The sequence below is a fragment of the Aythya fuligula genome, chromosome 8 (genome assembly GCF_009819795.1).
Source record: "Aythya fuligula isolate bAytFul2 chromosome 8, bAytFul2.pri, whole genome shotgun sequence".
Lineage (NCBI taxonomy): Eukaryota > Metazoa > Chordata > Aves > Anseriformes > Anatidae > Aythya > Aythya fuligula.
The window spans coordinates 14,773,737-14,799,369 of record NC_045566.1 but is presented as its reverse complement, the minus strand read 5'-3'; the positions used below and the strand labels follow the sequence as shown (position 1 = coordinate 14,799,369).

Here is a 25,633-nt window from a genome sequence, read left to right as displayed (position 1 = left end):
CTGGACTACCTGAAAAAAAAGTAACAATAGAATAATGAGAAAGAAAGGAAACTGGAATTCATGGAGCTAAGATAGAAAACACTGAAGTTTTTGCTGGTTAGTTCAGTGCCTTCAGTTACAGCTCAAAATGAGGTAGCAGTCAATGCAAGCTGCAGAAGATGCTGTGTAAGAACTGTACTGAACCTTAAAGAAGCAGAATTGTATATATTGATCTGGTTGGTCATATCTTTCTGCTGAAATATTTTTTTTTTTTAGTAGTCTTTTAAAACGTTTCTCCAGTTCCTTCACAATAAGTGAACACTACTCATATCATCTGTATAGGTATTGCTGAGCTTACACCTTCCACTCAATGCTGAACAGAGCTTATGTGACTTTTAGTTATGGAAGAGTAGAAATAGTATCCAAAAGCATACTCAAAGATGTAAACTGAAAATTTTCGTATAGTGACAAATGAGAGAAGAGCAGTTTTCATGCAATTTACCAGCAAGATTCTTATTTTCAGACTATTAGTTTACTCAATATCATGGAATTGTAGAATGGTTTGGGTTGGAAGGGACCTTAAAGATCATCTAATTCCAACCCCTCTGTGTGGGCAGGGACACCTTCTACTATATCTGTAAATCCATGGTTGAGGCAATTAACAGGATGCCACTAGGGGCTGCTGCTGTTCTGAAGTAATTAAGGTATGTTCTTCGGTGCTTTCTTGTAACACTTAAACATGTTCTTGCTGGATAATTTAGTTGGATTTTTGACTAGATATCTTTTCATGACAGTCACTTTTAATACAATAATGCCTCTGAAGAGCAAAGTAATTTACTTATTTAATCTTTTGTGCTTATTGAATGATTAGGAACTGATAAATATTTTATACTAACTTTTTGCTTTAACTTTCTGTAACCCATGCCATGGAAGTGGAAATTCAGTTTAATGCTTATACGGAAGAACCAGCTGTGTTAGAAGTATGTATGTGAGTGAGCCCTGAGCCGACCTTGGGGTACAGAGTCAGTCCTGTCTCTGTAAAGAAGGCAAGCATGCCTAGAGTTTTCGGATTACCATACCTAGTGATCAGGAAGCTTCTAAAACTGCAGCTACTGCTAATAATGTCCTGGTTGGTAGGTGGTGACATTATTTCCAACACAGCAAAGTATATAACCTTTAGGATCTTACATAATCATAGACTGTTGAGGAGCAGAGGGGAAGGCTACTCAGGAATGCCATACACGTGTGTTACCACACATAGGCACCTATTTGAGATAACGAAGCATGTGGCCGATTAAGAAGGAACAAGAAGTGCTAGCTGTAGTGCAATGACATGTAAAGTTATTGTTTGCTAGCTATGCATGATATTGAAAAGATGAGTGATTCTCTTACGCTCTATGGTGTTTTATTTCACATGATCTTTAAACATGGCATGCTTTGTATGTGCTATCTAGGTTTCTTTTTCAGTCTATGTGGTGGGAGGGTGCTTTTACTATAAATGTAAGTCTGATTAGGTAGGAGACCTTACTTTCCAGGGTTAGTTTGCAGTTGTTAAGCTTTTCTTTCTTTTTTTTTTTTTTTTTTTCCTTTAAGGATGATACAAAATAGCTTTTGTAAAACAGGCTGTATAGCAAACAATAATAAAAGATTTACTTATGAAAAATTTCTCCCTACAAACCAGCCCCCATCCTAATTTGAAGTACTGCTTCCAGTAGCTTCTGCAGACTTGCTCTGCTTAGTTGCAGCAGAATGAAAATGCTCCAATGTGTATTAAAAAAATCAGACCATATCCTTTCTTTTCTCTGGGATTACTGTATGTACACTTCAACTGGACCAAGGTAACTATTTAGTAAATTTCCTAAATAATATCCATTTAAAGAGTAAACAAAAAATTAGTATTTCCAGGATAATGGGAATACTTTGTGTTGCATGCTACTATTTGTGCTTTCTTTTTTTTCTGATCCCTGGGAAAAATATTCATGTTGTTTGATAGTTTATTATTATTTGTTACAATACATCTGTTCTCCAAAGTTCACTACTCCCAGCAAGGTTGTGCTGTACTTGCACAAAAAGCAGCAACCCATAACAGATATTCTAGTTTTCACATTGATGCTGTACTCATGTACATGCACAACTCAAAACAAAACATGACTACGAGACTTGCAACTAACTGTAATGCATAACATGTAAGTTTGTTATAAAGAAATGGTCAGCTATTTAAAAAAAAAAAAAAAAAGTTATAGGGAAGAGCTGGCTGTGCATCATTATGAGAAGGTTATAACCATGGCACAGTGTGCTTGTCTGCTTAAACTTAATAACAGGTTGATAATCATGTAATCGTGCCATTTCTGGCAAATTTCTGCAACAACACTGTAGTATTCTGGAGTGAATTCTATGGCAGTTTCCAAAATAGAGGCTGCACGACACCAGGTGGATTTAAAATTCAGATGAAATCCATTTGAAAAAGTCAAAACTCGTGGGATAACAGTCTCAGAAGAGCATTTACTAGAAAATGCTGGAATAGAAAATGTGTAGTTCATTTGTGGTCATTAAAACATTGTTTGCCACAAACTACTCTCTTGTGGTAAATCTTGTAGGTACTGTGGGAACAGAAATAAAGTGACTGAATAACCAGTATGTTGTAGATTTTGAATTAGAGTAGAATTAAAGAGTTTTTGTGTGATTTGAAGCTTTCTGCATTGCTTGAAGTTGCCCCTCCAGAGCTAACCTTAAACTTGGAAGATCCTGCACGTTTTTTTTGGTCTTTGTTGTTGATCCAGCTGCCACCCAGCTCACTTTGGAAGGCTAACTTTTTTGTTTGTGGCTGACAAGAACTTGTTTGTCCTTTTTCATGATTATCTATCACCATGTTCAAAAAGGGCAAGAACTTTTTGTGCATCTCCCATTTCTGAAGACACCTGGCCCAATGCAGAAGTTCTAGTTGACCTGCACTTCTATCCTCCCTGCTTGCTGCTGAGAATCCCTGTGGGTTTTAATTGTTCACGTTTAGCTGTCGTTTACCTTGGAAGACAAACTATTTACAGAATGCTTATGAAACCTTCACTCATTTAAAAAATATTCCTGGTCAGTGTGACCGGAGCTGAAAGGACACATTGGTCCTGTGATTTAAACAGATTTTTTTTTTTTTCTCAGTTGGATGTTAAGCGTGCTTTGGTGCATATGTATATATAAGAATAGCAAGGGTTTATCTACCCTTGTCTCCTGTCCACAGGGGTGGCCATAAACCAAAGCTGAGGAAAGAGAGAGGACACAGTCAACGTATATGAAGCTGACTCTACTTTGTTAATTGGGTTACTATCAGTTAGATAACAGCTTGTGTCAGGTGCCAGGTCAACATAACCTGGGCAAAATCAATCTCACCTGTGGCAGGACCACGTACCAGCAGCCAGCCATGGCTCAGTCTAGGAATCAAGTAACATGTCTATTGTAAATTTATTGCAAGTGACCTAGTAAGAATTTTTTAATAAGATAAGTGGAAACTTTTGGAAAATCCAACAAAAGTTTTATACAAACAAACAAACAACAGCGGGATACCAAGGTATGGCTTGATTTTCATTTTTCTGTGTGAAGAAAAGGTATGATTGCAAAAAGGGAAGTGTTTACACAAACTGATAAAAAACTTGAGAATTCAGCAGAATGCAACCACGTGTTCCTGAGCATTCTTCCATAAAAGTCTCGCCATGCCTGGCAGAGCCCCATTCACCTTCACTATGAGGGGAATCATACTAGCCCTAGTGCTCACCCTTGTAGGTAAGCGTACACATCCCTTCTTCAATCCTCTTTCCTGGAATTTTTTTGGGTTCACTGAAAACAATTAGGTTTAGACTAAATGTTACTTACGTGGTTTTCCATCTATTTTTGCAGGTAGCCAGAAGTTTGATATCGGTAAGTGAATTTCTGTCTATAAGCTTTTATCAGTGATTTTGTTATGATGACTATTTATTAGAACGTGCTTGCAGCTATTGTGAAAATGGCTGTTATTTCCCACAGACCCAGGATTCAGTAGCAGAAAGAGTTACCTGTACAGCTATGAAGGCTTTATGTTGAATGGGCTTCAAGAAAGAAGTTTGGCAAAAGCTGGTGTGCGCTTGAGCAGCAAGCTAGAGATCAGTGGACTATCAGAGAACACTTACCTCCTCAAGGTATCACATCTTGTTCCAAACATACCAGTCAATACTGAGGTGCAAATCACGTTCATTTCATTGCATTTTGCTCACTTGTGTTCTAAGAAAGATGTAGGGTACAGATCTAGAGACTTAGCACTGTAGATTTCAGAGAATGATCTGCAAACTGAAGTTAAATGAGGAGTGATTTAGCATCCAATCGCTTACAGGTGCTTGTTGTGAAAATTTTTCATAGCAGGTGCTTCTCATGACTTACTATCAGAAATAGAGGTGCCAAAATCAGGAGTTCTGTTAGAAAATGTTTAATTGTAATTCAAGGCACTCAAGTATGCTCTGATTTTAAGATTCAATTCAATTCTCAACAAATGTTTCCAACTTTGGTGGGGAGCCTGGACTTGGGTAGGTAAAATCATGGTCATGCAGGCAATTAATAAGTGTAGATTATGTTTACACACTCAGGGGAAAAAAAAAAAAAAGGCATCAAAAAGTAGCACGTAGCAATTATTAGTGTCTGAATAATGCAAGAAAAGATCTGTACATGTGAAAGCATACCTCTTAGAGATGGGTTTTGACATGTCCAAAATAAACATTTAAGACAAATATTTTGTCTGTTTAATTTATTTACAAAGAAGAGCATCTTTCTGGGCACAGAGTTTAATGACAAGAGCTTTAGCAGAGCAGTAGATCTTGTTTCATTAATGAAAACAAGATGTCAAAACGATAAGCTAGGAATTGTATTTCTCATCATAGTCCTCATCCTGAAATTGTTACGTTGTGCATACCAGGCTGTGCTTGGAGAGACATCTGAATTAGCAGTGACCTTCCCAAAACTAGTGAAATTGCTTCTGATTTGTATGGTGCTGTATGGGGAATAAAAGGTTTATAAACACATTTCTAATTATGAAGAAACAAACAAATGAGTTGTTTTAAGCAATTCACAACTATCAAATATGACCAGTAGCTTAGTCAAAGCAACAAGCATTTTGGGAGGGCGGGAATTAAAATGAAACATTCTAAGACTTTAAAATAAATAGAATGATTTTACCTTTTTATGATAGATTTAATCTAAAGCAGAACCTGGTACAGCTATTTTAATTTAAGGCTGAAAAATAGGGATAAATTTATTTGAATCTATTTTTATAATTTTTTTGAATAATATTTTTACCTATATAGTTGATGTTTAAAATCTTCCTGAGAGATAATGGGGGTATGTTAATTGCTTCTGTACTACAAAAGAACACTGCTTTGCACCTTGGACTTGGACGGGCTAAGCAAGAGATGGAAGAATCAACTGCTGTATGGCTATCTAAGCCTATATTTGGAAGGAAAGAGTATATAACTAGTCATTATGTTAATTTCTTCCAATCTGTTTACATATTTAGTACCGAAGTAATTCTATTCATATAAATGTCCTTCTTAAAATTCCTCTCAGGTCCGCTCCCCACAAGTGGAGGAATACAATGGAGTCTGGCCCAGGGATCCATTCACTAGATCTTCCAAAATCACACAAATGGTCTCATCATGTTTCAGCCGGCCTTTCAAATTTGAATACAGTACTGGACGGATCGGAAACATTTATGCCCCAGAAGACTGCCCTGATACGTGTGTTAACATAGTGAGAGGAATCCTGAACATGATGCAGATAACCATTAAAAAATCACAGAATGTCTATGAATTGCAAGAGGTTTGTTTTTCCCATTCTAAAACTACTTTATTGAAAGGATGTGTTCTGTTTAGGTGCACTTCCTCCATGTTCCTGTTTATTTTAATCTATTTTCAGCCATCTGTCATGAAAAAAGTTGATTTTCATTCACAAGAAAGAAAATGTGTGTGTATGTGTTGAAGGAATTACTTTTGCTGGATCTTTTAAAGACATTTGTAGAATTGCTTTATGTAAAATGTAATACTTTCAAGAAAAAGGAAGTATTAGCTATGAATGTATTTGTTATATTGCTTCCCTGATACAGCTATTTGATCCATTTATTTGTTCATTGTTGATATTAATTAATTGATTACTTTTTCTCAGTTCTTTGACTGAGTTTAAAATATCCATTTCTGTTCAGTTTTTTAGTTCAATAGGGTAACTAGTGAGTAAAGTTAACAGGTTTCAAAACATTATTCAGTATATTCTTATCCAAACATAGCTTATCCTTACCCAAAACATTGTTCAGAATATATTTACTCTCCTACTGCTCCTTCAGAAGCAGTAAAGCTTCCTCTCATGTGGTGAAATCCTGCTATAATTAGGAAGTCTTGTTATCTCTTCTCATCTATACAGTCTGGAATTGGAGGTGTTTGCCATACAAGGTATGTCATCCAGGAAGACAGGAAGAATAGCCGAGTGTCTGTTACCAAAACTGTAGACCAAAATAATTGCCAGGAGAAGGTGAAGAAGAGCATTGGAATGGCTTACATCTATCCCTGTCCTGTCGACACGATGGTATGTGAGACGTGAAAAGACCTTCCTCACAACAAGCACGGCCGTTCTGTCCCCACTTACTATTTGGGTCTCTCTGTCCTTCTCTAGAAAGAAAGGCTGGTAAAAGGGACTGCGGCCTTCTCCTACAAGCTCAAGCAGTTGGACGGTGGCACCCTGATCACAGAGGTTGCGTCACAGCAGGTGTATCAGATCTCGCCATTCAGTGAACCTACTGGGGTTGCTGTCATGGAAGCAAGGTAGGCAGGCTGTGGGGCTGCCTCTCAAAGCAAGAATAACAACTGTTTATACCAATCTGAGGACTTTATCCATTAGAAAACTGTAAGATTTTACTGTGATTGGAAAAATCAGTAAAGACTAAAAGAGATAATGTCTCAGTATCATCAAACCAACAAACAGATGAGGCAGATGGGGGGAGAGAAAAAGAGAGAGGTAATTCACTCCTTACCTGACACTTTTTCGTTCCTCTCTGTCTCTTGACAGACAACAGCTTACCTTGCTGGAAGTGAGAAGTGAGCGGGGGAGCGCCCCAGACATTCCCATGCAGAGCTATGGAAGCCTTCGCTACCAGTTCCCAGACGTACTGCCACAGATGCCCCTTCAGCTAGTCAAAACGAAAAACCCCGAGCAACGGGTACAGAATTTTTAAGTCTTCGAATTGCTTTCCTACGATTCCTCCTGAAATACGATCAGAAGTACCAAAGGAATTAACTATGTGTTCACTTTCTCTTGTTGTTCAGGTAGTAGAAACACTGCAGCACATAGTCCTGAATAACCAACAAGATTTCCATGATGATGTTCCACAAAGATTCCTAGAACTTGTCCAGCTCTGCCGAATAGCAAGCGCTGACACTCTTGAGTCTATCTGGAGACAAGTTTCAGACAAACCTCGTTACAGGTATTTATGTGTACGATTTTCTAAGGAACTTTACTTTTTTGAGAATTGAGAGCTAAAATTAAGGACTTTTTCTAACCTACTTGCAGGCGATGGCTACTGAGTGCAGTTTCTGCAAGTGGCACCACAGAAGCACTAAAATTCATTAAGACCAGAATTCGCAATGATGAACTTAACTACATTCAGACTCTTCTAACTGTTTCTTTGGCTTTCCATTTAATGAAAGTTGATGAACACACTCTTCCAATAGCAGCAGTGAGTAAATCCACATGAATCTTTCCTATTTGATAACAGAAGGAATGATAATTGATGACATCCATTGGTTACAAAGTTTATTATAAAGAAGATTCTCCCCTCATGTATAACGATTTTGTACAAATCATCATCTGTGAATTTCTTTTGGCATTATCTATATGTGAGAAGAGTATGTTTCTGTTTTGCTACAGTAATATAAAAGTCTTTCTCCCTTAACAACTTCTGAGAATAATTCCCGTTTTAGTTTGCTGGAGTCATGTCTCATGCTGTCTACAGACAAACCTTTGTGCATGTTATTTCTTACTTCTGAAACATAAATGGTGGCTTGTGTGTTACATCATTTAAATAGCTCTTTTAATTGCAAAATATTCCTATAAACCAGAAAGAGCCACAAGTTAAAATGCTAATACAAACCCTAGATATTTTGACACTATGATTAGTGTAAGCATTTATTCTGGGCAGGATTCTCACCATCTCTAGTCAGTATTCCTCTTCTTAAATAGGAAAAAAAGAATGTTAAGTAAAAATGCATAATTGATATACATTTTGTTTTAAAAATTTCCTTCAGGATTTAATGACCAGCTCTAGAATTCAGAGAAGTCCAATGCTTCAACAAGTTGCCTGCTTGGGATACAGTTCTGTGGTCAATAGATACTGTTCTCAGACATCAGCATGTCCTAAAGAAGCTCTTCAGGTACGTGTCTTTTTCTCAGATTCTTCTTAGTAGCTTATTAATGTGCTTTAGTTTAACTCTTTTCAGCTACAGTATGAAAATGTCAGCTATACATGTTTCAATTGACTATTAACAATCAATTGGACAAATATATTTCATAGCTCTCCTTCAGAACAACAGCAATTAATCATTTTACTAATGTAGATGATAAATGAAAACAGTTTTCCCATCCTTTTTTTTTTTCTCAGCCATCACTGAATACCTGTATTAAAACAATTTGCTTTATTGTGATAGGCTTTTTAGTGTCTAAAGAGAGTATTGTGGCCAATGTATACATTAGGCAGAATAGGTTGAACTGTGATTCTTCCATAGCCTGTCCATGACCTGGCAGATGAAGCAATCAGCAAGGGCCGTGAAGACAAAATGAAATTAGCTCTGAAGTGCATCGGTAACATGGGAGAACCAGCCAGCTTAAAGCGCATCCTGAAGTTCCTTCCCATATCTTCATCCAGTGCTTCTGATATCCCAACCCACATTCAGATTGATGCCATCATGGCCTTGAGAAAAATAGCTTGGAAGGACCCCAGAACTGTAAGTACCACCTAAAATAGTAAAGCACATTCACTGTGTCAGTTGGATTACTCCAAAGAACAAATCTGTTGTATTATCTACAGTTGTTTCTTCCAATTTTATTCACTGATCTCTGAATGTCAGCCTCTGAATGCAAAAAGCCATGCTGATGTTTTTTTGATATGTGGACATTTATTTCAGATCAGTGCCATCCCTTCTTGGGGCTGTTCTCATGTGGCCCCATTCAGTTGTGTTAATAAAACAATATGGAACGATACAGTAAACCAGACTGGGAAGCTTTTCTGCAGGGACAGTGAAGGGTTATATGTAGATCCATTCTGCAAAAAAAGTCTAAATTATTGGTAATTCTCAATGATGTATTACCTCTCTACAGGTGCAGGGATATCTCATCCAGATCCTTGCAGACCAGTCACTTCTCCCTGAAGTGCGAATGATGGCTTGTGCTGTTATCTTTGAGACAAGGCCTGCACTTCCTTTAATAACAACGATAGCTAATGTAGTGATGAAGGAGAGCAGTTTGCAAGTGGCCAGTTTTGTGTATTCCCACATGAAGGCTTTGTCGAAGAGCAGATTACCGTATATGTACAACATGTAAGTAGAGACAGGAATAAAGTGTGTTTTTTCTGCAGATAATATATTCTGCTATATTCTTGTTAGTAATCACGCATATGCTAACAAATTGAATTCAGTTTCATATTCTGGTGGAGTGCAGTTTATTTCTGGATATTATTACCTTTCTTATTTTGTTCAGATCTTCAGCTTGCAATATTGCCCTTAAGCTGCTGGCCCCCAAACTGGACAGGCTGAGCTATCGGTACAGTAAGGTCATTCGTGTTGGTGGTTACTTTGGTGAGTAAAACATTTCAGTGACTGGGAAATTTTCACTTCAGAAATCTCTTAAGAGATACTAAGTCCTTTGGAAAAATACATGTACAACATTGCCAGTCCCTGTGCGAGTTATGTCTAGGAAAGTTCTTTCCTTTAACACTGCTGCTGGATGCAAAAAGAGATTCAGTAAGATACTTGATAAGTTTAGTTTCTGAAACAATTAGTTTATTTCTTCCTGAAAAATTGATCTCTTTCTTCTCAAAAATTATGGTGGAAGCTTTCCTCTTTTGCTGCAGTAATGTGTATTTAGCATACTTCATGTCAGTTAAATGATCTCTCATTTCATTTCCCTGCTGTTACAGCCTCCTGTAATACTGTAAAAGATGCTGCATTGGAAAAAGAAATTGGATTAAATGCAACAGTCACATATTTAAAAATATAGGAGTAACTATTTATTAAATCGAGCCTATACAATTAAAGCTTATGTCATGACATATCTTAAAGTCAGTAATTGAAAAAGATGCAGAAATACAATCTCGAATGCTAAGCAGAAGGTTAAAAAAAGATGTGTCTTTTGTTTACTTCTACCACAGATAACTATAGAGTTGGTGTTGCTGGCGATGTCTTTGTTATGAACAGCCCAGGAACAATGTTCCCATCAGCAATAATTTCCAAGTTGATGGCAAATTCTGCAGGTTCAGTGGCTGATTTGGTGGAGGTAAATATTTACTTAAATCAATAATAAAACAAATAAAGCGAATTTCATATTAAAAATTTCACTACTAAGTTTCCACTCTGTAAGTATGTTCAGACCACTCCTTCTCATGCTGTTTTGGTAGGTTGGTGTCCGAGTGGAAGGCCTCACAGATGTTATAATGAAGCGAAATATTCCGTTTGCTGAATATCCTACATACAAGAAGATAAAGGAGCTTGGAAAAACTGTAGGTGGTTTCAGTAATGTAATGTCTGAGTTATATGAAGTGGTATTTAATGAGGCTTGTCATAGTAGTTAAGCCCGTCTTGGAGGGTGTTACCCATGTAGCAGCCAGCTTGAATATCTCGGTGAGAGAGGGATTTGCAGTGGGACTGCAGAAGATATTGCTCCTGTAAAGTCTATGATAGCTTTCACCAATTTTACTGCTGCCCTGCTTCCTCCCTACCTCAGGTATGACTGCAGGAACAGGGAGGCAAGCAGGAAGGTGGATGTTGCTGCACAAAACATCTCTCATGACTGGCAGGTTTTCTCCTCCCTCCCTTCGTTTATCTAGCTTAGTTTACAAGAAGATCTCTCTGTCTGGTGCTGTGCTTTCAAACTGCGTTTAATGGTACAAATGTCCCAGACCCTCTGTATTAGAGTAAATGTTATTTCACCAGAATACCTGTGGATTGAAGGCTATTTGTGGGCACCCCAATGATACTGAGTAAATCTGAAATAGTGACACCAAGCTATTAACAAAAAAGTAAAGAAATGCAAGGGGCAAAGGAAAATTGGAGGTTTGTCATTAACAGTCTTCATCGCCTTGCTAAATTGTCATTTATAAAGTGTTTCATTAAGGAACTTTGACTGTTTCCTTATCTGTTCCCTAGCTGCTGGGATGGAAAGAGCTGCCAACAGAGACCCCCTTGATATCGGCCTACTTGAAAATATTTGGCCAAGAGGTAGCCTATGTCAACATCAATAAGGAAGTCCTGCAACAAGCTATGAAGGTACCAGGGGCTACTACTTCTCTTTGCAAGATTTGACACCACTGTAATTTAATGTCCTCACCTCTTGGATCTCTATTTGCTGGCAGACGATAGTAGAACCTGCTGACAGAAACACAGCGATGAAGAGAATTACCAACCAGATCCGCAATGGCATTTCAGGACAGTGGACACAGCCGGTGTGGATGGGAGAGCTGCGATATATTGTTCCCAGCTGCCTCGGCCTGCCGCTGGAATACGGGTCATACACCACTGCCCTGGCACGTGCTGCAGCCAATGGTGAGTCGGGGAGTATGAAATGTGCTTTGCTAGCTCCGAACAGGGGCTGGGAGGGACAGGCTGAGAGAGGCTGGAGAAGGACGTAGAAGAAAAAAACTGATTTTTGTAGTGTTTTGAAACACAGGAGGGGAGGTAGTAAAGATGTTTGAAGAGAAGCTGGTCACAGTTGATTTCTGCCTCATATTTGAATGCATTGAAGACAGAGGAAATGAGGTGAGAATCTGGGAAACCAGAGGGAAAGGTCACAGCATTCAAAGCCAGAAGACATGAATGCTGTGTGGGGAGCTGACTGCAGGAATGAGCGGAAGGGAGTAGCTCCTGAGGGAAGCAGGCACAAACTAACCAGGATTCTGTGATGACTGACAATCAAAAAACAGCTAACTGTAGCATTAGAGAAGGCAGGAAGAGAAGAAGGCTTGGAAAAGGGAGAGTTCTGTTTTAGCAGAATGAATATGCAAGTATGAGTTGTCATGAAGAGAATTCACTGATCATATGGTTGTGCTAGGTTGTGCTACAGACTTTTAATTGAGGTGATAGTCACCCTTCCTTCTGCTGACACCACATAAGGGTGAAGAATTAAATATAAATACGCGTGCTCTTTTTACACTCTCTATGCATCCTCTCTTGGCTGCTCTTGTTTTTTGTTAGTTTGCTTTAATAACATCTTTGATACTGCGCCCCACCTCCTTGCTGTGGTGTTTTTTGGTTTGGTTTGGTTTATGTTTTGTTTTGAATAACATCCTTGTAGCCAAAGTAGGGAGGTATGGACTGGATGGATGGACTACAGAGTGAGTGACAGCTGTCTGGACTGCTGGTCTCAAAAAACAGTTAACAGATGAGGGTCTAATTAGTGGCTTGCTAGGAGCAACGCTCCTCAGTTGTCAGCACTTGATCATTGTCTCTGTTAACAATCTGAACTTTGGAAGAGAAGCCACCCTCGGCACATCTGCGAATGAAATCAACGTGGGCAGAGGTCACCACGCTGGGGGTCAGGCTGCCATTCCCTGGGACACTGACAGGCCCAAGGGATGGCCCAGCACAAGTGTGCTGGAATTTGACATAGGCCATGAAATGTCCTTCACCTGGGATGGGTTAACCCATGCAAGTGTATATAGACTGGGCATCACCCAGACAGACAGCAGCTCTCTAGAAAAGGGCCTGGGAGGCCTGGTGGACAAGCTGATAGTGAATCGGCAGTGTGCCCTTGTGGTGATGAAGGCCAACTGCATCCGTGGCTGCCAAAGCAAGAGCAGAGCAAGCACCAAAATAGTTTTCTCCCTTTACTTATCACATTTGAAGCTGCGCCAGGAGTTCTGTGTTCATTTTGGGGTCCTTACAGCAAGACTGGAGGAAGTCCAGCAGCAGATCACCAAAATCCTTGTGGGCTGAAGCACTTGAACACAGAACAAGTTTTCTGCACAGTTTCTCTATTTTTCGGACTTGAGAAAGATCTCATCTGTCTTGTTTTTCAGCCTTTTTAGCTGTGTTAACAGAAGAGATTACCTCTTCCTGAAAACAGTGGCTTGCTTATATTCAAGTCCTTTCAGTTTTACCATTTTTAAATGTTGTTTTGTTGGTTGCAGTTGATGGAAAGATGACCCCACCTTTAACTGGAGATTTTAGACCTTCTCAGTTGCTTGAATCCACCATGCAAATTCGGTCTGACATAAACCCAAGGTAGGGTAGGTTTCTAAGTCTGTAGATATTAATGGAAGTCTTTTATGAAAGGGGGAAACCTCAAGCTAAAAAAAGAACACCTGTCTTACACATAGCCACCTTGCTCTGTTTCAGCTTATATGTGCATACAGTCGCAACAATGGGTGTCAACACAGAATACTTTCAACATGCTGTTGAAATTCAAGGCAAGGTCCAGATGAGAGTGCCAATGAAGTTTGATGCCAAGATAGACATGAAATTGAAAAATATTAAGATTGAAACAAATCCATGCCGTGAGGAAACTGAGATATTGGTTGGAAGGTACTTCATTACTTCATGATTTTCTGCAGCAAAAAGTAGCCTGAAGTTCACAATTCACTGACCTCTTATGGAGGTTTCTACATATACAGTATGATTTTTTCAGTGTGTAGCATAAACTTTACTGTAAAAAGCAAGGGATAGAAATAAGGGAAATAAAGGTCACAAGATGCCTAAATTATTTAGGAGCTTTTTTTTTTTTTTTTTTAATTTCTCATTTTATTTTATTTTTAAGTACATGTCTCTCATGTTTTTGAAATTTGTTTAAATTTGCCTTACTTTGGAAACTTCCAGTGATGTGTCTCATATTTCTCTCTTATTTGTCTTTAACAATACTTCTACATATGGTTGTGTATGCAATTCCTATGTTCAAACAACATATTTCTGTGATGTCATGTGACACTGACAGGACATCATTCATTTAATCCAAAAACATGGCTTTGGAATTATTTGCCATTTTCTGTGCATATTTCCACAGGCATAAGGCTTTTGCTGTATCAAGAAACATAGGAGAACTGGGTGTTGAAAAGAAGACCTCAATTCTCCCAGGAGATTCTTCATCAAATATCGTGGAAGAACCTTTCAATCCAACAGAGGGAGCTTCCAGGGAAAGTTTCACAATGGTAATCTATTCCCTTTTTCTTATATAATAACATTAACCCCTTCTGTGCTGCTGTCTGCAGCTTTATTCTTGCCTATGATATGCTCCCAGTGGTATTCACATGCTCATCTCCACTGCAGCAGGGACCTGACAGCATTCCAAGGAAACATTCCCATGACTCTCAAGAGGATCTTCTCCGTAGTACCAGAAGAAAAACACATAAACGAGATATTTGCATCAAACTGCATCGTCTTGGTTGTCAGCTCTGCTTTTTCAGAAGGTCACGAGATGCCAGTTTCATAAAAAATACATATTTGCACAGATTAATTGGAGAACATGAAGCTAAAATTGTTTTGATGCCAGGTACAGTACTGAGCACGAACCTTTTCTTATTAGGTTTGTTAGTACTATTTGAAGAGGTATAACATCATCCATGCAATTGCTGTGCAGTTCAAACAGATGCTGACATTGACAAAATTCAGCTGGAGATTCAGGCAGGATCCAGAGCAGCTTCCAAAATAATTCACGAAGTAAACTCAGAGTCTGAGGAAGAGGATGAGACATCTCCATACGAGGACATTCAAGCTAAACTGAAGAAGATTCTAGGCATTGACAATGTGTTCAAGGTAAGAGATTTTGAGCATGGGGGGAGATGTTTTCAGATAAATGAAGTCAGGGGTTGAAGGCTAGTGTGGAAAACTGAGTCAGGAAAGCAAGAATGGGGCTAGTTTGAAGGGTGCTGGGACTGTCAGCCTGTGTCATGTCAGCAGGGTTTGATTCTAAGTGGTGCATCCAGCTGGGGCTGGTCCTCGATGCCAGGGCAAATATCAGCTGGGAAAAGTGGATCTAAGTGCAGCTTCTGTGGTGAGTGAGGCCAGGAAGTTTTACCAAAAGACTGTGGTGAGCATTTCATCTGACACACAGGGATATTTTATTTTGTAATATAGAAGCAGATGTATCCCCTGTCTTGCACTTCCCTTTGAACTGTTCTGCAGGTTGCAAACAAAACACGACACCAGAAAAAGCGACCTTCTAAGAAAGAAAACACTATGCTAACAGAGCTTGGGACAGACCCCAATGCAAAAACTCCCTCCAGCTCATCTTCTGCCTCCTCAGCTCTTTCCTCTTCCTCATCATCGGCTTCCTCTCCTGATCATAGAAAGCCCATGGATGAAGATGACAATGATCAAGTAAAGCAAACTAGAAACAGAGACACAAGCCGCAAGAGCAGTAGCAGTAGTGGTAGTGGCAGGAGCAGCAAGAGCAGCAGGAGCAGCAGCAGCAGTAGCAGCAGCAAGAGCAGCAGTAGTAGCAGCAGGAGCAGCAGGAGCAGCAGCAGTAGCAGCAGCAGTAGTAGCAGCAGGAGCAGCAGTAGTAGCAGCAGGAGCAGCAGCAGCAAGAGCAGCAGCAGCAGCAGTAAGAGCAGTAGCAGCAAGAGCAGCAGCAGCAAAGGTAGCAGTAGTAGTACTAGCAGCAGTAGCAGCAAGTCAGTGAATCACCACAGCCATAGGCATCACTCAAGATATCTGAATGGCAGCAGCAGCAGCAGCAGCAGCAGTAGCAGTAAGTCAGTGAGTCACCACAGCCATGGGCATCACTCAGGACATCTGGAAGATGGCGGCAGCAGCAGCAGCAGCAGCAGCGGCGGCGTGTATTCCAAAATATGGGTAACTCATGTTTGTCAGTAAATTGATGCTGCTAATATTTGTGAATCACAATCCTGATGGCAGTTGGCTTTGCATCAAATTATGAGTTGACACAGTAAATTTTAGCAACATAAAATTTCAAAATCTGTTCTGCTAACACACCTGCAATTGTTGGTCAGATGACTCCTTTGAAACATCTCAAAAGTCACAAGACTGCTGAAACTTTTGTTATAGGCAGGGAAGCATTTTTGGCCAATTTACTGCTTTCTGTCAATACACACTGTTTCTGTCTTAATTTTGCAGTAGGAACATTAATGCTTTATATAAAGTATTTCAAGTCTCGCATTATGTGCTTGTGACTAAGCATACAGAACTATGCATGAATGATAATTAGTAAAATTCTTACTTAGTTCCCAGTGCTCAGATTTCAACGTAATTGCAGCATTTATTTTCTTCTGAGGCTTTTCATCTTGTTCTTGTTATTTTCAAAGGGAGGTCATGAGATTTATCAGTACCGCTTTAGATCAGCACATAGACAAGAGGTGAGTTTTCTTTCTTCAGTAAATTAAGTTTGCAATCTGTCGTGAGTCAAATGAAAAACCTTAAAGACTACTTGTTGTCTTTGTTGAGGAAAATTACAGTACTGATAACATTTAGAACACTAAATTGACCATGATGGTTCTTCTGAGACTCAAAAAGATACTCCTTTGTGTTGTGTGCATGATGCCATTTGTGGTTCTGCAAAGTAGACACAAAGCCTCTACCAAAGCTTGGGACATTTGCCTGGCTTTGATCGTTTGGTGTCTTGGGTTGGAATAATTGTTGACACACACTGGGGTAGGTGTGTTGACAAATGTGGGAGGATATCTTAATTTATGGTACTTTAGTTCAGCAGAAGATACCTCACTAGGGTATGATACAGCCAGGGGCAGTGAAATTGTTTTGAGTGTTCCTTGAAAAGTAGAACATTTGGCTGTGTGTCTCTATTCATTTTATCCTTTCCAGTCATTTGGTTCATTCAGTATATCCTCCAGGTGATCAGGCCCTTCCAGATATAAAATGAATCTGTTCTGATCTTTTGTATTGAAACAAGAGGCTGGTTCAGTTTGGCTTGATCTGGTTTCTTGCTTTTGCACAAAGGGGAATTCTCATCTAGATGTGTTCCTTATTTGTCTCTTCTGAGAGGTCACATATACTTGACTAAACAAGATTTTTCAGAGCATATATTAAGCAGAATGAAGCACATTATATTGCAAGTCATTGAGCTGCTCAGTGTTGGAATGCAAGTTTATCACTAATAAGTGTCATGACAGATAATATTCTGCAGCACCTTCTGGTGCAATTTCCTCAACTGTGGTTTTTACATTACCTCCTTAATGTATTTTCATGACGTATTTTCTTCTTGCAGTTCCCAAAAAGGAAACTCCCAGCTGACCAATACAGCAGCACATATTCCTCTACAAGATCCAGTCGTGACACATCCCGAGCTGCTTCCCGGGTTAGTTGCATCATTTTTAGGGTTTTTGACAGTTTGGAAAAATGGCAGATTGGCCCTGCATTTGCAGTAATTGTACAGCTAGGACAATCTTGCAATGAGGAGGGAAGTTGAAGTGGTGCAGTGCCAAGGCGTTGGTAGTAGTGACCAAGGCTAAGAGGAGCATCAGAAGAAGGCACTCTCCAGAGATGGCGTGTATCACCTTGGCTCCTCACCAGCACCCAGACTGATGCATGCAGGCTTGCTGCCTGGGGAGTAATGCAGTGAAGGAATTGCAAGTCATAGCATGCTTATGGTCCTGCTGTCAAGGGGAGGGGTTCTTAATGAAGAAATGTACCAGGTTATATTTAGTGTTGAGGTGTTGTTCAGGCACCTGCTTGTCCCACAGAGCCCACAGCTGAAGTGTGAGGTGAAAGCCAGCAGACCAACCAGGCAGGTAAAGAGAGGGACAGCTGCTGGTGGATGGTATTGTGAGAAAGATTGGTGAATACAACTGACAGCTGATGTTAGTTACATTTAACAACTTTTTTTTTTTTTTTTATTATTCATGGGCAAATATACGGGTGTTAACAATAAAGCCTAAATCATATAGGCATTACTGTATCATAATGTTATGAACATTTCCATGGTATCAGCTCAGTAAAAGGCACAAATTTTGGCTCATGTCAAATACAGTGATAAAATCCATCTGTGCTTGCAGAGGCACATGCACGCTAAGACATGTGCAGGAGAATTTATAGGCATCTATAGGTATGGTACATATGCTGGTATATATTTGCAGTTCAGTTTTTTATTTTTTATTTATCCATCCAGATCTTGCATCTAAAATGTTCCATAGTAACTCCTTTATAATGACATTCTTTGCATACTTTGTTCCCCTTCTTCTTAGCCTAAATTTTTGGGTGATGTCAAAACACCAGTGTTAGCTGTTTTTCTGAATGGCATTAGTAACAATAAGAAGACAGGAGGCCTCCAGCTCGTGGTGTATGCTGATATCGATTCCATCAGGCCCCGGATGCAGGTATTTGTGTCAAACCTCACAGATTCAAGCAAGTGGAAGCTCTGTGCTGATGCTTCAGTCCTCAATGCTCACAAGGCAGTGGTAAGGCTCAAAAAATAGTTATATACAGTTATATGCATCACAGGAAAATCGTGTTCCATGTGTTTAAAAACAGACCATTTCTCCACTGTAGGGTTACCTGAAATGGGGCCGGAATTGCCAGGACTACAAGGTTTCTACTGAGCTGGTAACTGGGCGGTTTGCTGGCCACCCCGCTGTACAAGTGAAATTGGAGTGGCCTAAGGTTCCTTCAAGTGTCAGATCAATGGCAGAATGGTGAGGTTTTAGTCTCACTCATTTATGATATTGTTCAACTGTGAAAAATCAGCATCCACCCATGCAATTCTAGTGGTTAAAGTACCAGCTATTTTAAATTCTGTGATCTGCCTGAGTACTGTCTTTGGACATAAAAGTTGAATGGGAGATCATAGCCATCCTGTAGTAATGTTCAGTAATTCCTCATGCTGGGCAAAATTACTGAAAACTGAGGAACAGATTCTTCCTTTCAGTGAACACTTGATCAGTAAAGCAGAGAATGGTTATGGGGACACAAACAATGATCCTGAATATGCCACTTACACATAGATGTGAGGCAGACGGGTTTGGATGTACCTCTTTTTGCCTCACTGTTTCACCAGATCTTTCTCTCTTGAATTTTTGAAGGTTTTACAATTTTGTCCCTGGGGCTGCATTTATGCTGGGGTTCTCTGAGAGAATGGACAAGAATCCTTCTCGACAAGCCAGGCTGGTCGTAGCTCTAACTTCTCCAAGGACATGTGATGTTGTTATCAAGCTTCCTGACGTAAATATGAAACATTATCCTCACTCTCTCTTTCTCTTTTTTTCCTTTTCGTTTTTTTTTTTTTTTTTTCCTGGTAGAAAAATGAGATTTATTTATTTTTTTAAATTACATTGGGTGAATTCTGAGAAAGAAAAGTTAAGTAAAGTAAGCCTCAGTTTGGGTGTAAATGATGAAAACAGCTTTTGTTTATTTTTGACCTTTTGTGTGTGTGTATATATATATATATTCATATATATATATTATTTTATATATATATATTATTATATATATATTATTATTATTATAATATATATTATATATATATTATTCACACATATATATATATTCATATATATATATATTCACACATATATATTCATAGAGTGATTTTGCTCATGCAAAAAAATGGGTACTCATGAAGAAGTGCATTTCCATCTCTAGTACTCCATAAGTGTTCCCCAAACCACCTTTGACGGGAAGTAATTCATTCTCTCCAAAATGCTATCTGAATGACACACACCACGAGAGAAAACAGAACCAAAAAAGCAGAAGCAAAAAACTCGTGGACAGTGAGTCAGATGATTTGTGTTTATATAAATTCTTTGTCAGCCAAGGTAGAACAGACTGAAATCAATTTCAAAATAGGAGAAAAGGCTATTTTAGCTGTTTGCTGTGAATACCCATCACAAGCGTGTTTTGACTGTTCTTTGAATTCCTTTTTAGATGATCCTCTATGAAAAAGCCATGAGACTTCCCCTGCCACTCCCTGTAGGTCCAAGGATACCAGCTTCAGAGCTGCAGCCTCCAATCTGGAATGTCTTTGCTGAAGCCCCCTCTGCAGTGCTTGAGAATTTGAAAGGTTGGGATTTAATCTGGTTTGGAAGCAGGACATCTTCAGTCTCTGGAATGACTTGAAAATCTTCTGTTTTTTTTTTTTTTTTTTCTGGCATTATTTGTCTCCAGTTAATTAAGAAATAGACTGTAATAATGCAGGGATGATTCAATTGGTAGAGAATATTGTGCTTGTAGTACAGAAATCAGCAAGGACATTTCAGGAAAATCAAGGTTGACAATTATCTGACCTGGTAACATATAAATTTCTGGCAATTATTTTGTTAGATAGACTATATTTTTCATGCCTTTTTTTTTTTTTTTCTTGGTAGGCAAAAGCCCCTGTAATCCATATAAAAATATCGCATAGTAAAAAAAAAAATAAAGCTAGAATAATATAGCACTAAAAATAAAACATTCCATTTAATGAGTTTCTTTTATGGCAAAGCAAATATTCACTGGCTTTCTATTTAAACAGCTCGCTGCTCAGTTTCGCACAACAAGATCACAACCTTTAATGAAGTCCGGTTTAACTACACGATGCCAGCAAACTGCTATCACATCTTGGCTCAGGATTGTAGCCCTGACCTTAAGTTCCTGGTGATGATGAGGAATGCTGAAGAAGCTATGAACCTTAAAGCCATCAACATCAAGCTTGGCAGCCAGTAAGTAACTCCTGCCAGATGCTGGGATTGTGAGGGACTACACTGTCCACATTTAACAGGGGAGAAGCTTAGATCTAAGCTATACTGACATTGTTCTGCAGCACATGAGATTTCAGCATTTTCCTTATTTACTTTCCATACGTATTGAATGTGATTCCTGTGACGTCATCCTGCATTTTAGGTGACAAGAATACCCCTGAAGTAATTTAAGCAGTTGAAATGAGTTCATGTTTTGACCAGTGATATTTAGAAAGCAGTAAAATCATTTTGTCAATCTATGTTTATGAATGTGGTACAAACAGGGTATGAATGCTCTTCTTCTTAACAGCGAAATTGATATGCATCCTGCAAACGGACAGCTGAAACTGCTGGTGGACGGGGTTGAAAGCCCCTCAACAAATGTTTCACTCATATCTGCTGGTAGGTGATGCAGAATCTGTTTTGTTTCATTTTCATGTATATGTTAGGAGAAAGAAAGAAAGAGAAGACAAAAAAATATCTAACAAAGATTTCCCCAGTTTGTGTTCACTGACTATTTACACCTTTTGCTGTAAGATTATTATTTAAGAATTTCACTTAGTTGCATGTGAATATTTATAAAGACAGATTAGAATGTAGAACTCCTGAAGTAGCCAAACTGAGCAAAATATAACCACCGCTTCATACATCACTGTGGCTCCCATTGGAGTTACAAATTTAAGAATTGTATCAGATATACTATAAAGCCTCGCTTGGTAAAACTTTTTGAAGTAAAGCTTTTCTAAAATTCACCACCCTTATATATAATAGGCTTTCCTATTTTGATTTGTAGGTATAAATTCGGTTAGCATTCTGAAATCTGCTAGGAATAAATATGGACTACTGTGTGTATACAGAAAAAATAGCCTGCTTTCTTCTCTCAAAGCAGGAATATTTTTTCTGTGAAAGGACACAGGAGGACCTTGTCTCATTCTGTACAGTGTAGTCAGGGGCAAAATATAATGCAGGTGTTTCCTGACTGTATATCTGTAGTATTCAAATCAGGCTAAATCTTGCTGAAACTGGGTTAGCATCTGCCAGTGCTGAGCTCTGTCCTAATTATTATGCACTTCGTAAGTGATAATTATGCTAAAAATGGCTCCAGTGACAATCATGTTGTTTTCTGTGTTTTCTTACTCCTATATAATATAGTCAGGGCCTTGTATTATGTGCAGAACTGCACAGATGATATAGGTAGCTCTGTAATTGTTTCTAGAAATAAATATGATATGCTAATAACCCAAAGAGAAATAATAAATCTGTGATAATTAAATTGTTTTCCAACTTTTTACATACAGCTATTTTCTATATATACACTTTTCTGTATTGTTTTTCTATCTTTTTTGCTTCTTGAGAACAAATGAGGAATTTAAAGCAAAAGAGGCAAAAGAGCATTTTGAAAACATGACAGCAACTTTTTCTTAAAGAAGATAGATTGGGTTTGTTTTAGTGTTGGTTTTGGTGGGCTTTGATTCTTTTTATTCCTTTTTTTTTTTTTTTCTAGGTGCTTCTTTGGGAATCCACAGTGAAAAGCAAGGCCTTGTACTTGTTGCCCCAGCCTATGGCATTGATAGATTATACTTTGATGGGCACACATTCATGGTAAAGTTCTTCCTCTTCATAAGTTTTGATGTTGAGAAATTTCTGTTAAGATTCCATTAAAATTGTGTATGAGTGCAAGAGTGTTATAGTGGCAAAGCCAAATTTGTCCAGAGCCCCCCAAAAAACAAAACTAAGAAGATACTTCAGCCAGCATTGCAGAGTGCTGCTCTTTATTCCTGAACAGGAGATCTGAGAATCTTTCACCAACGGTAATTCCTTATCCCTATAGTACAGGTGTGTGCTGGAAAATGGGCCTGTGAGTATGCACAGACTGAGTCAGCAGCACATTTGCAAGAAAAAAAAAAAAAAAAAAGAAAGAGTTTTCAACTCTTGTCTATGTTTTAAAGGCTGTACTAGAAAAAATGTGAAACAGAAATATAAGAAAACAATATTATCATACTGTATCCATCGCCTACTGGGAAAACATCCATCACACAAAAACTTCAGCATATTAATAGTCTGGACTATTAATAACTTAATACTCTAGACAGGCAGAGTAGATTTTAAAGGCTCTAATACAGTTAGACACCAGTGTCATGGGAGTTTGGCATCTGTTGTGAGAAGCTTTTTAATTCTCAGCAAAGAAAGCAAGCATTTTAAATGTTTGTGCATTAACTTATACTGGAATGCATCTATATAGAAAAACTCTACTACATAGTGATTTTGTTCATTTGTTTGTTAATTTGAAACGCTTTTGACTTTTTTTTTTTTTTTTCTTGAAGATTCAAGTTGCTTTATGGATGGCAGGGAAAACATGTGGAATGTGTGGAAAATATGATGCAGAATGTGAACAGGAATATCGGATGCCCAATGGATATCTAGCTAAAGATGCTGTGACTTTTGGTCATTCTTGGATTTTGGAAGAAACGCCTTGTAGAGGAGGTATGCAAGCTGTAATGCATTTAATATAGTATCACTGCAGTAGTTTCAGTAGATTAGGATTTTATGTGGTACTCCATTCCCTCAGCTGAGGTTATGATGCAACAGCATACCATAGTGGAAGTAGGAAAACGAGCATGTTGCTTTTGTAAACCTGATGGGAAGGACTTACTTGCTACCTGGAGATGACTTTTACATGTTTAGCTGTACAATAACGGTTACTCTTCTGTGTGTCTCTGTAAAGAATACTGGGCACCAAACTTGCTTTAGATATATATGCATTACATGGCCATGTACACAATAAAATTCACACAGTCGGTAGCAACTACACTGTGTTTCCATTCAGCCTATGGAAGAAATTGCTGAAATTTTAGAGAATAAAGCTTATAGTCAGGAATAAATTGTGGTTTGTTTAGCTTCTCACATGCTTCTAACTGCTTGTCCTGGGAAACCAAAATGAGACTGGTATTACTGGCTGGCAGCAATGACTTTTGCTTGCTCTCTGTAGCAGTTTTGAGTCTGAATAACAATGGTAATGGTGTAAATCTTTATTGATTATTTTTATTTGTTCAGAAATACCCCCTTTTTTTCCACTGATGAATACTCAAAGCTTTTGAATGTGAGCCAGTTTACTTTGCAAAATGTTTATTGGAATGTATATCAGACTATGTTTCTACATCCTAATCTAGAAATTAAACCACTTACACTGGAAATTAACTTTTTGTAGCTCCGTATCTAATTAGCCAATTTGAAAAGCTTATCAGTCAGTGGTACTGCTTTACTTATGAACAACATACAATTTTTATAGACACAATTTGGTTGCTAATGTGAAACATCATTGGCAGATGGGTCAGTCTGGGGAGATCTGAAGATGTTGTACGTAAGAATGTAAACTACCATCAATGATTCTGTTGCAGCTTGTAAACTGCATCGTTCATTTGTGAAACTTGAAAAGACAGTTCAGCTTGCGGGTATAGAGTCCAAGTGCTACTCTACAGAGCCTGTGCTACGCTGTAGGAAAGGATGCTCCGTCACCCAGACAACTCCAGTAACTGTTGGTTTCCACTGTCTTCCAGCTGGTAAGTCAACAGAAATCTTGCTGAATTGGAGCTGCACAAAAGCCCAAATGGTGCCTTGACTCATTGGTTATTACACTTGAAACATGGGATTGGTGTGACTGAAGACCTTTACCTGTTTTCATTAATAAGTAAAACTTTCTTTAGTGACATACAGATGTTTTTTCTGTAATTTTACAGAAATTAATTAAATGCAACAATAAAAGATTGTTGCATTTAAAATCTAAACTGGATGCCCCTTCATGGAGCTTTGATCTAACAGAGTGAGGGCAGGGTAAGAGCACGCTCAACATTGTGATTCTGCAGAAAACCTGCGTCCTGAAGCATGTGGTGATTCAGGTTTATATACAGAACCCTGAAACAGGGGTCCTCATCTTTTATAATTTTATATATCTCTGCCTTTGGGAAATAATCCTATTTCCCTCAGCTGATTTGGGCAATAGATGGATAGGTGTGGACAGGATTCCTGCCCCCATGTACAGAAATACTGGAGTATGTCTCTTTCATAAGTACATAGTAGATATTAAGAGATCAGATTAGGTGGATATAGATTACAGAGATTATAGGTTCATGTCTGTTTCCTTCAAGGCCACAATATCCTTTCCTAAATGTATTATTAATAAAACTCTGCATGGAAGAGTAGTTATCAATGTAGAAATTACTTACTACTTAAGTGGATTTCCTTGAACATCTCTGCTTGAGTTAGTCAGATAGAAATATGTGTAACAGCTAGGAGAAGCCAAGCCTGGTGTAATCAATGACTAGTGCAAGATAAGTGCTGTATCTTGCAAAACTGCTTCTGAAGTGTACTATTTACTTTTCATTTCTTATTCACCATCAGATTCAGCTACTAGCATGACTGACAAACAGATGAAATTCGACCAGAAGTCAGAAGATATGCAGGATACTGTTGATGCACACACAGCATGTTCATGTGAAAATGAAGAATGCAGTACATGAAGCTGTACACTGCAGCGCAGGAGAAAACAGAAACATGTTAATGTTCTTACTGTGTGGTCTAAGAAGACTTGTCTTAAGAAACAATAGAAATACTAAATTAAATACTTAAAGATGTGTGGAATTTTCCTAAGTAATTTAAAGTATTAAACTTTATTATTGTAGAAGCGGTTCTAATTGCTTATAAATATCTGATTTCGTAATAAATACGTGCATGGAAAGATTGATGAAGGCTTTTTTATTTCACTGGATGTAGAAAGAG

The 25,633-nt window shown here is 38.5% G+C and overlaps 1 protein-coding gene across 1 annotated transcript; it reads left to right on the top strand.

Moving 5' to 3' along the window:
- The first annotated feature begins 3,710 nt into the window (after window positions 1-3,710).
- LOC116492076 (vitellogenin-2) lies at window positions 3,711-25,374 on the top strand. Its single transcript, XM_032192517.1, has 35 exons — window positions 3,711-3,750; window positions 3,865-3,885; window positions 3,991-4,142; window positions 5,557-5,808; window positions 6,403-6,564; window positions 6,652-6,800; window positions 7,045-7,195; window positions 7,302-7,459; window positions 7,546-7,711; window positions 8,280-8,405; window positions 8,757-8,975; window positions 9,349-9,566; window positions 9,727-9,824; window positions 10,397-10,521; window positions 10,643-10,744; window positions 11,391-11,510; window positions 11,597-11,786; window positions 13,370-13,463; window positions 13,578-13,763; window positions 14,239-14,383; window positions 14,502-14,724; window positions 14,812-14,987; window positions 15,357-16,028; window positions 16,499-16,549; window positions 17,416-17,505; window positions 18,392-18,604; window positions 18,696-18,838; window positions 19,226-19,364; window positions 20,067-20,202; window positions 20,653-20,839; window positions 21,168-21,259; window positions 22,362-22,459; window positions 23,182-23,341; window positions 24,256-24,417; window positions 25,256-25,374. The coding sequence occupies exons 1-35, from the start codon at window positions 3,711-3,713 to the stop codon at window positions 25,372-25,374; spliced, it is 5,535 nt and encodes a 1,844-aa protein (XP_032048408.1).
- The last annotated feature ends 259 nt before the right edge of the window (window positions 25,375-25,633 follow it).

What these genes read in the sequence shown, in the direction of transcription:
- LOC116492076 (XM_032192517.1), top strand. Translation starts at nt 3,711, where the DNA reads ATGAGGGGAATCATACTAGCCCTAGTGCTCACCCTTGTAG. An exon ending in CTTGGAAGGACCCCAGAACT is followed by an intron (nt 8,976 to 9,348) that starts GTAAGTACCACC and finishes ACCTCTCTACAG; the next exon opens with GTGCAGGGATATCTCATCCA. An exon ending in GATCAGCACATAGACAAGAG is followed by an intron (nt 16,550 to 17,415) that starts GTGAGTTTTCTT and finishes TTCTTCTTGCAG; the next exon opens with TTCCCAAAAAGGAAACTCCC.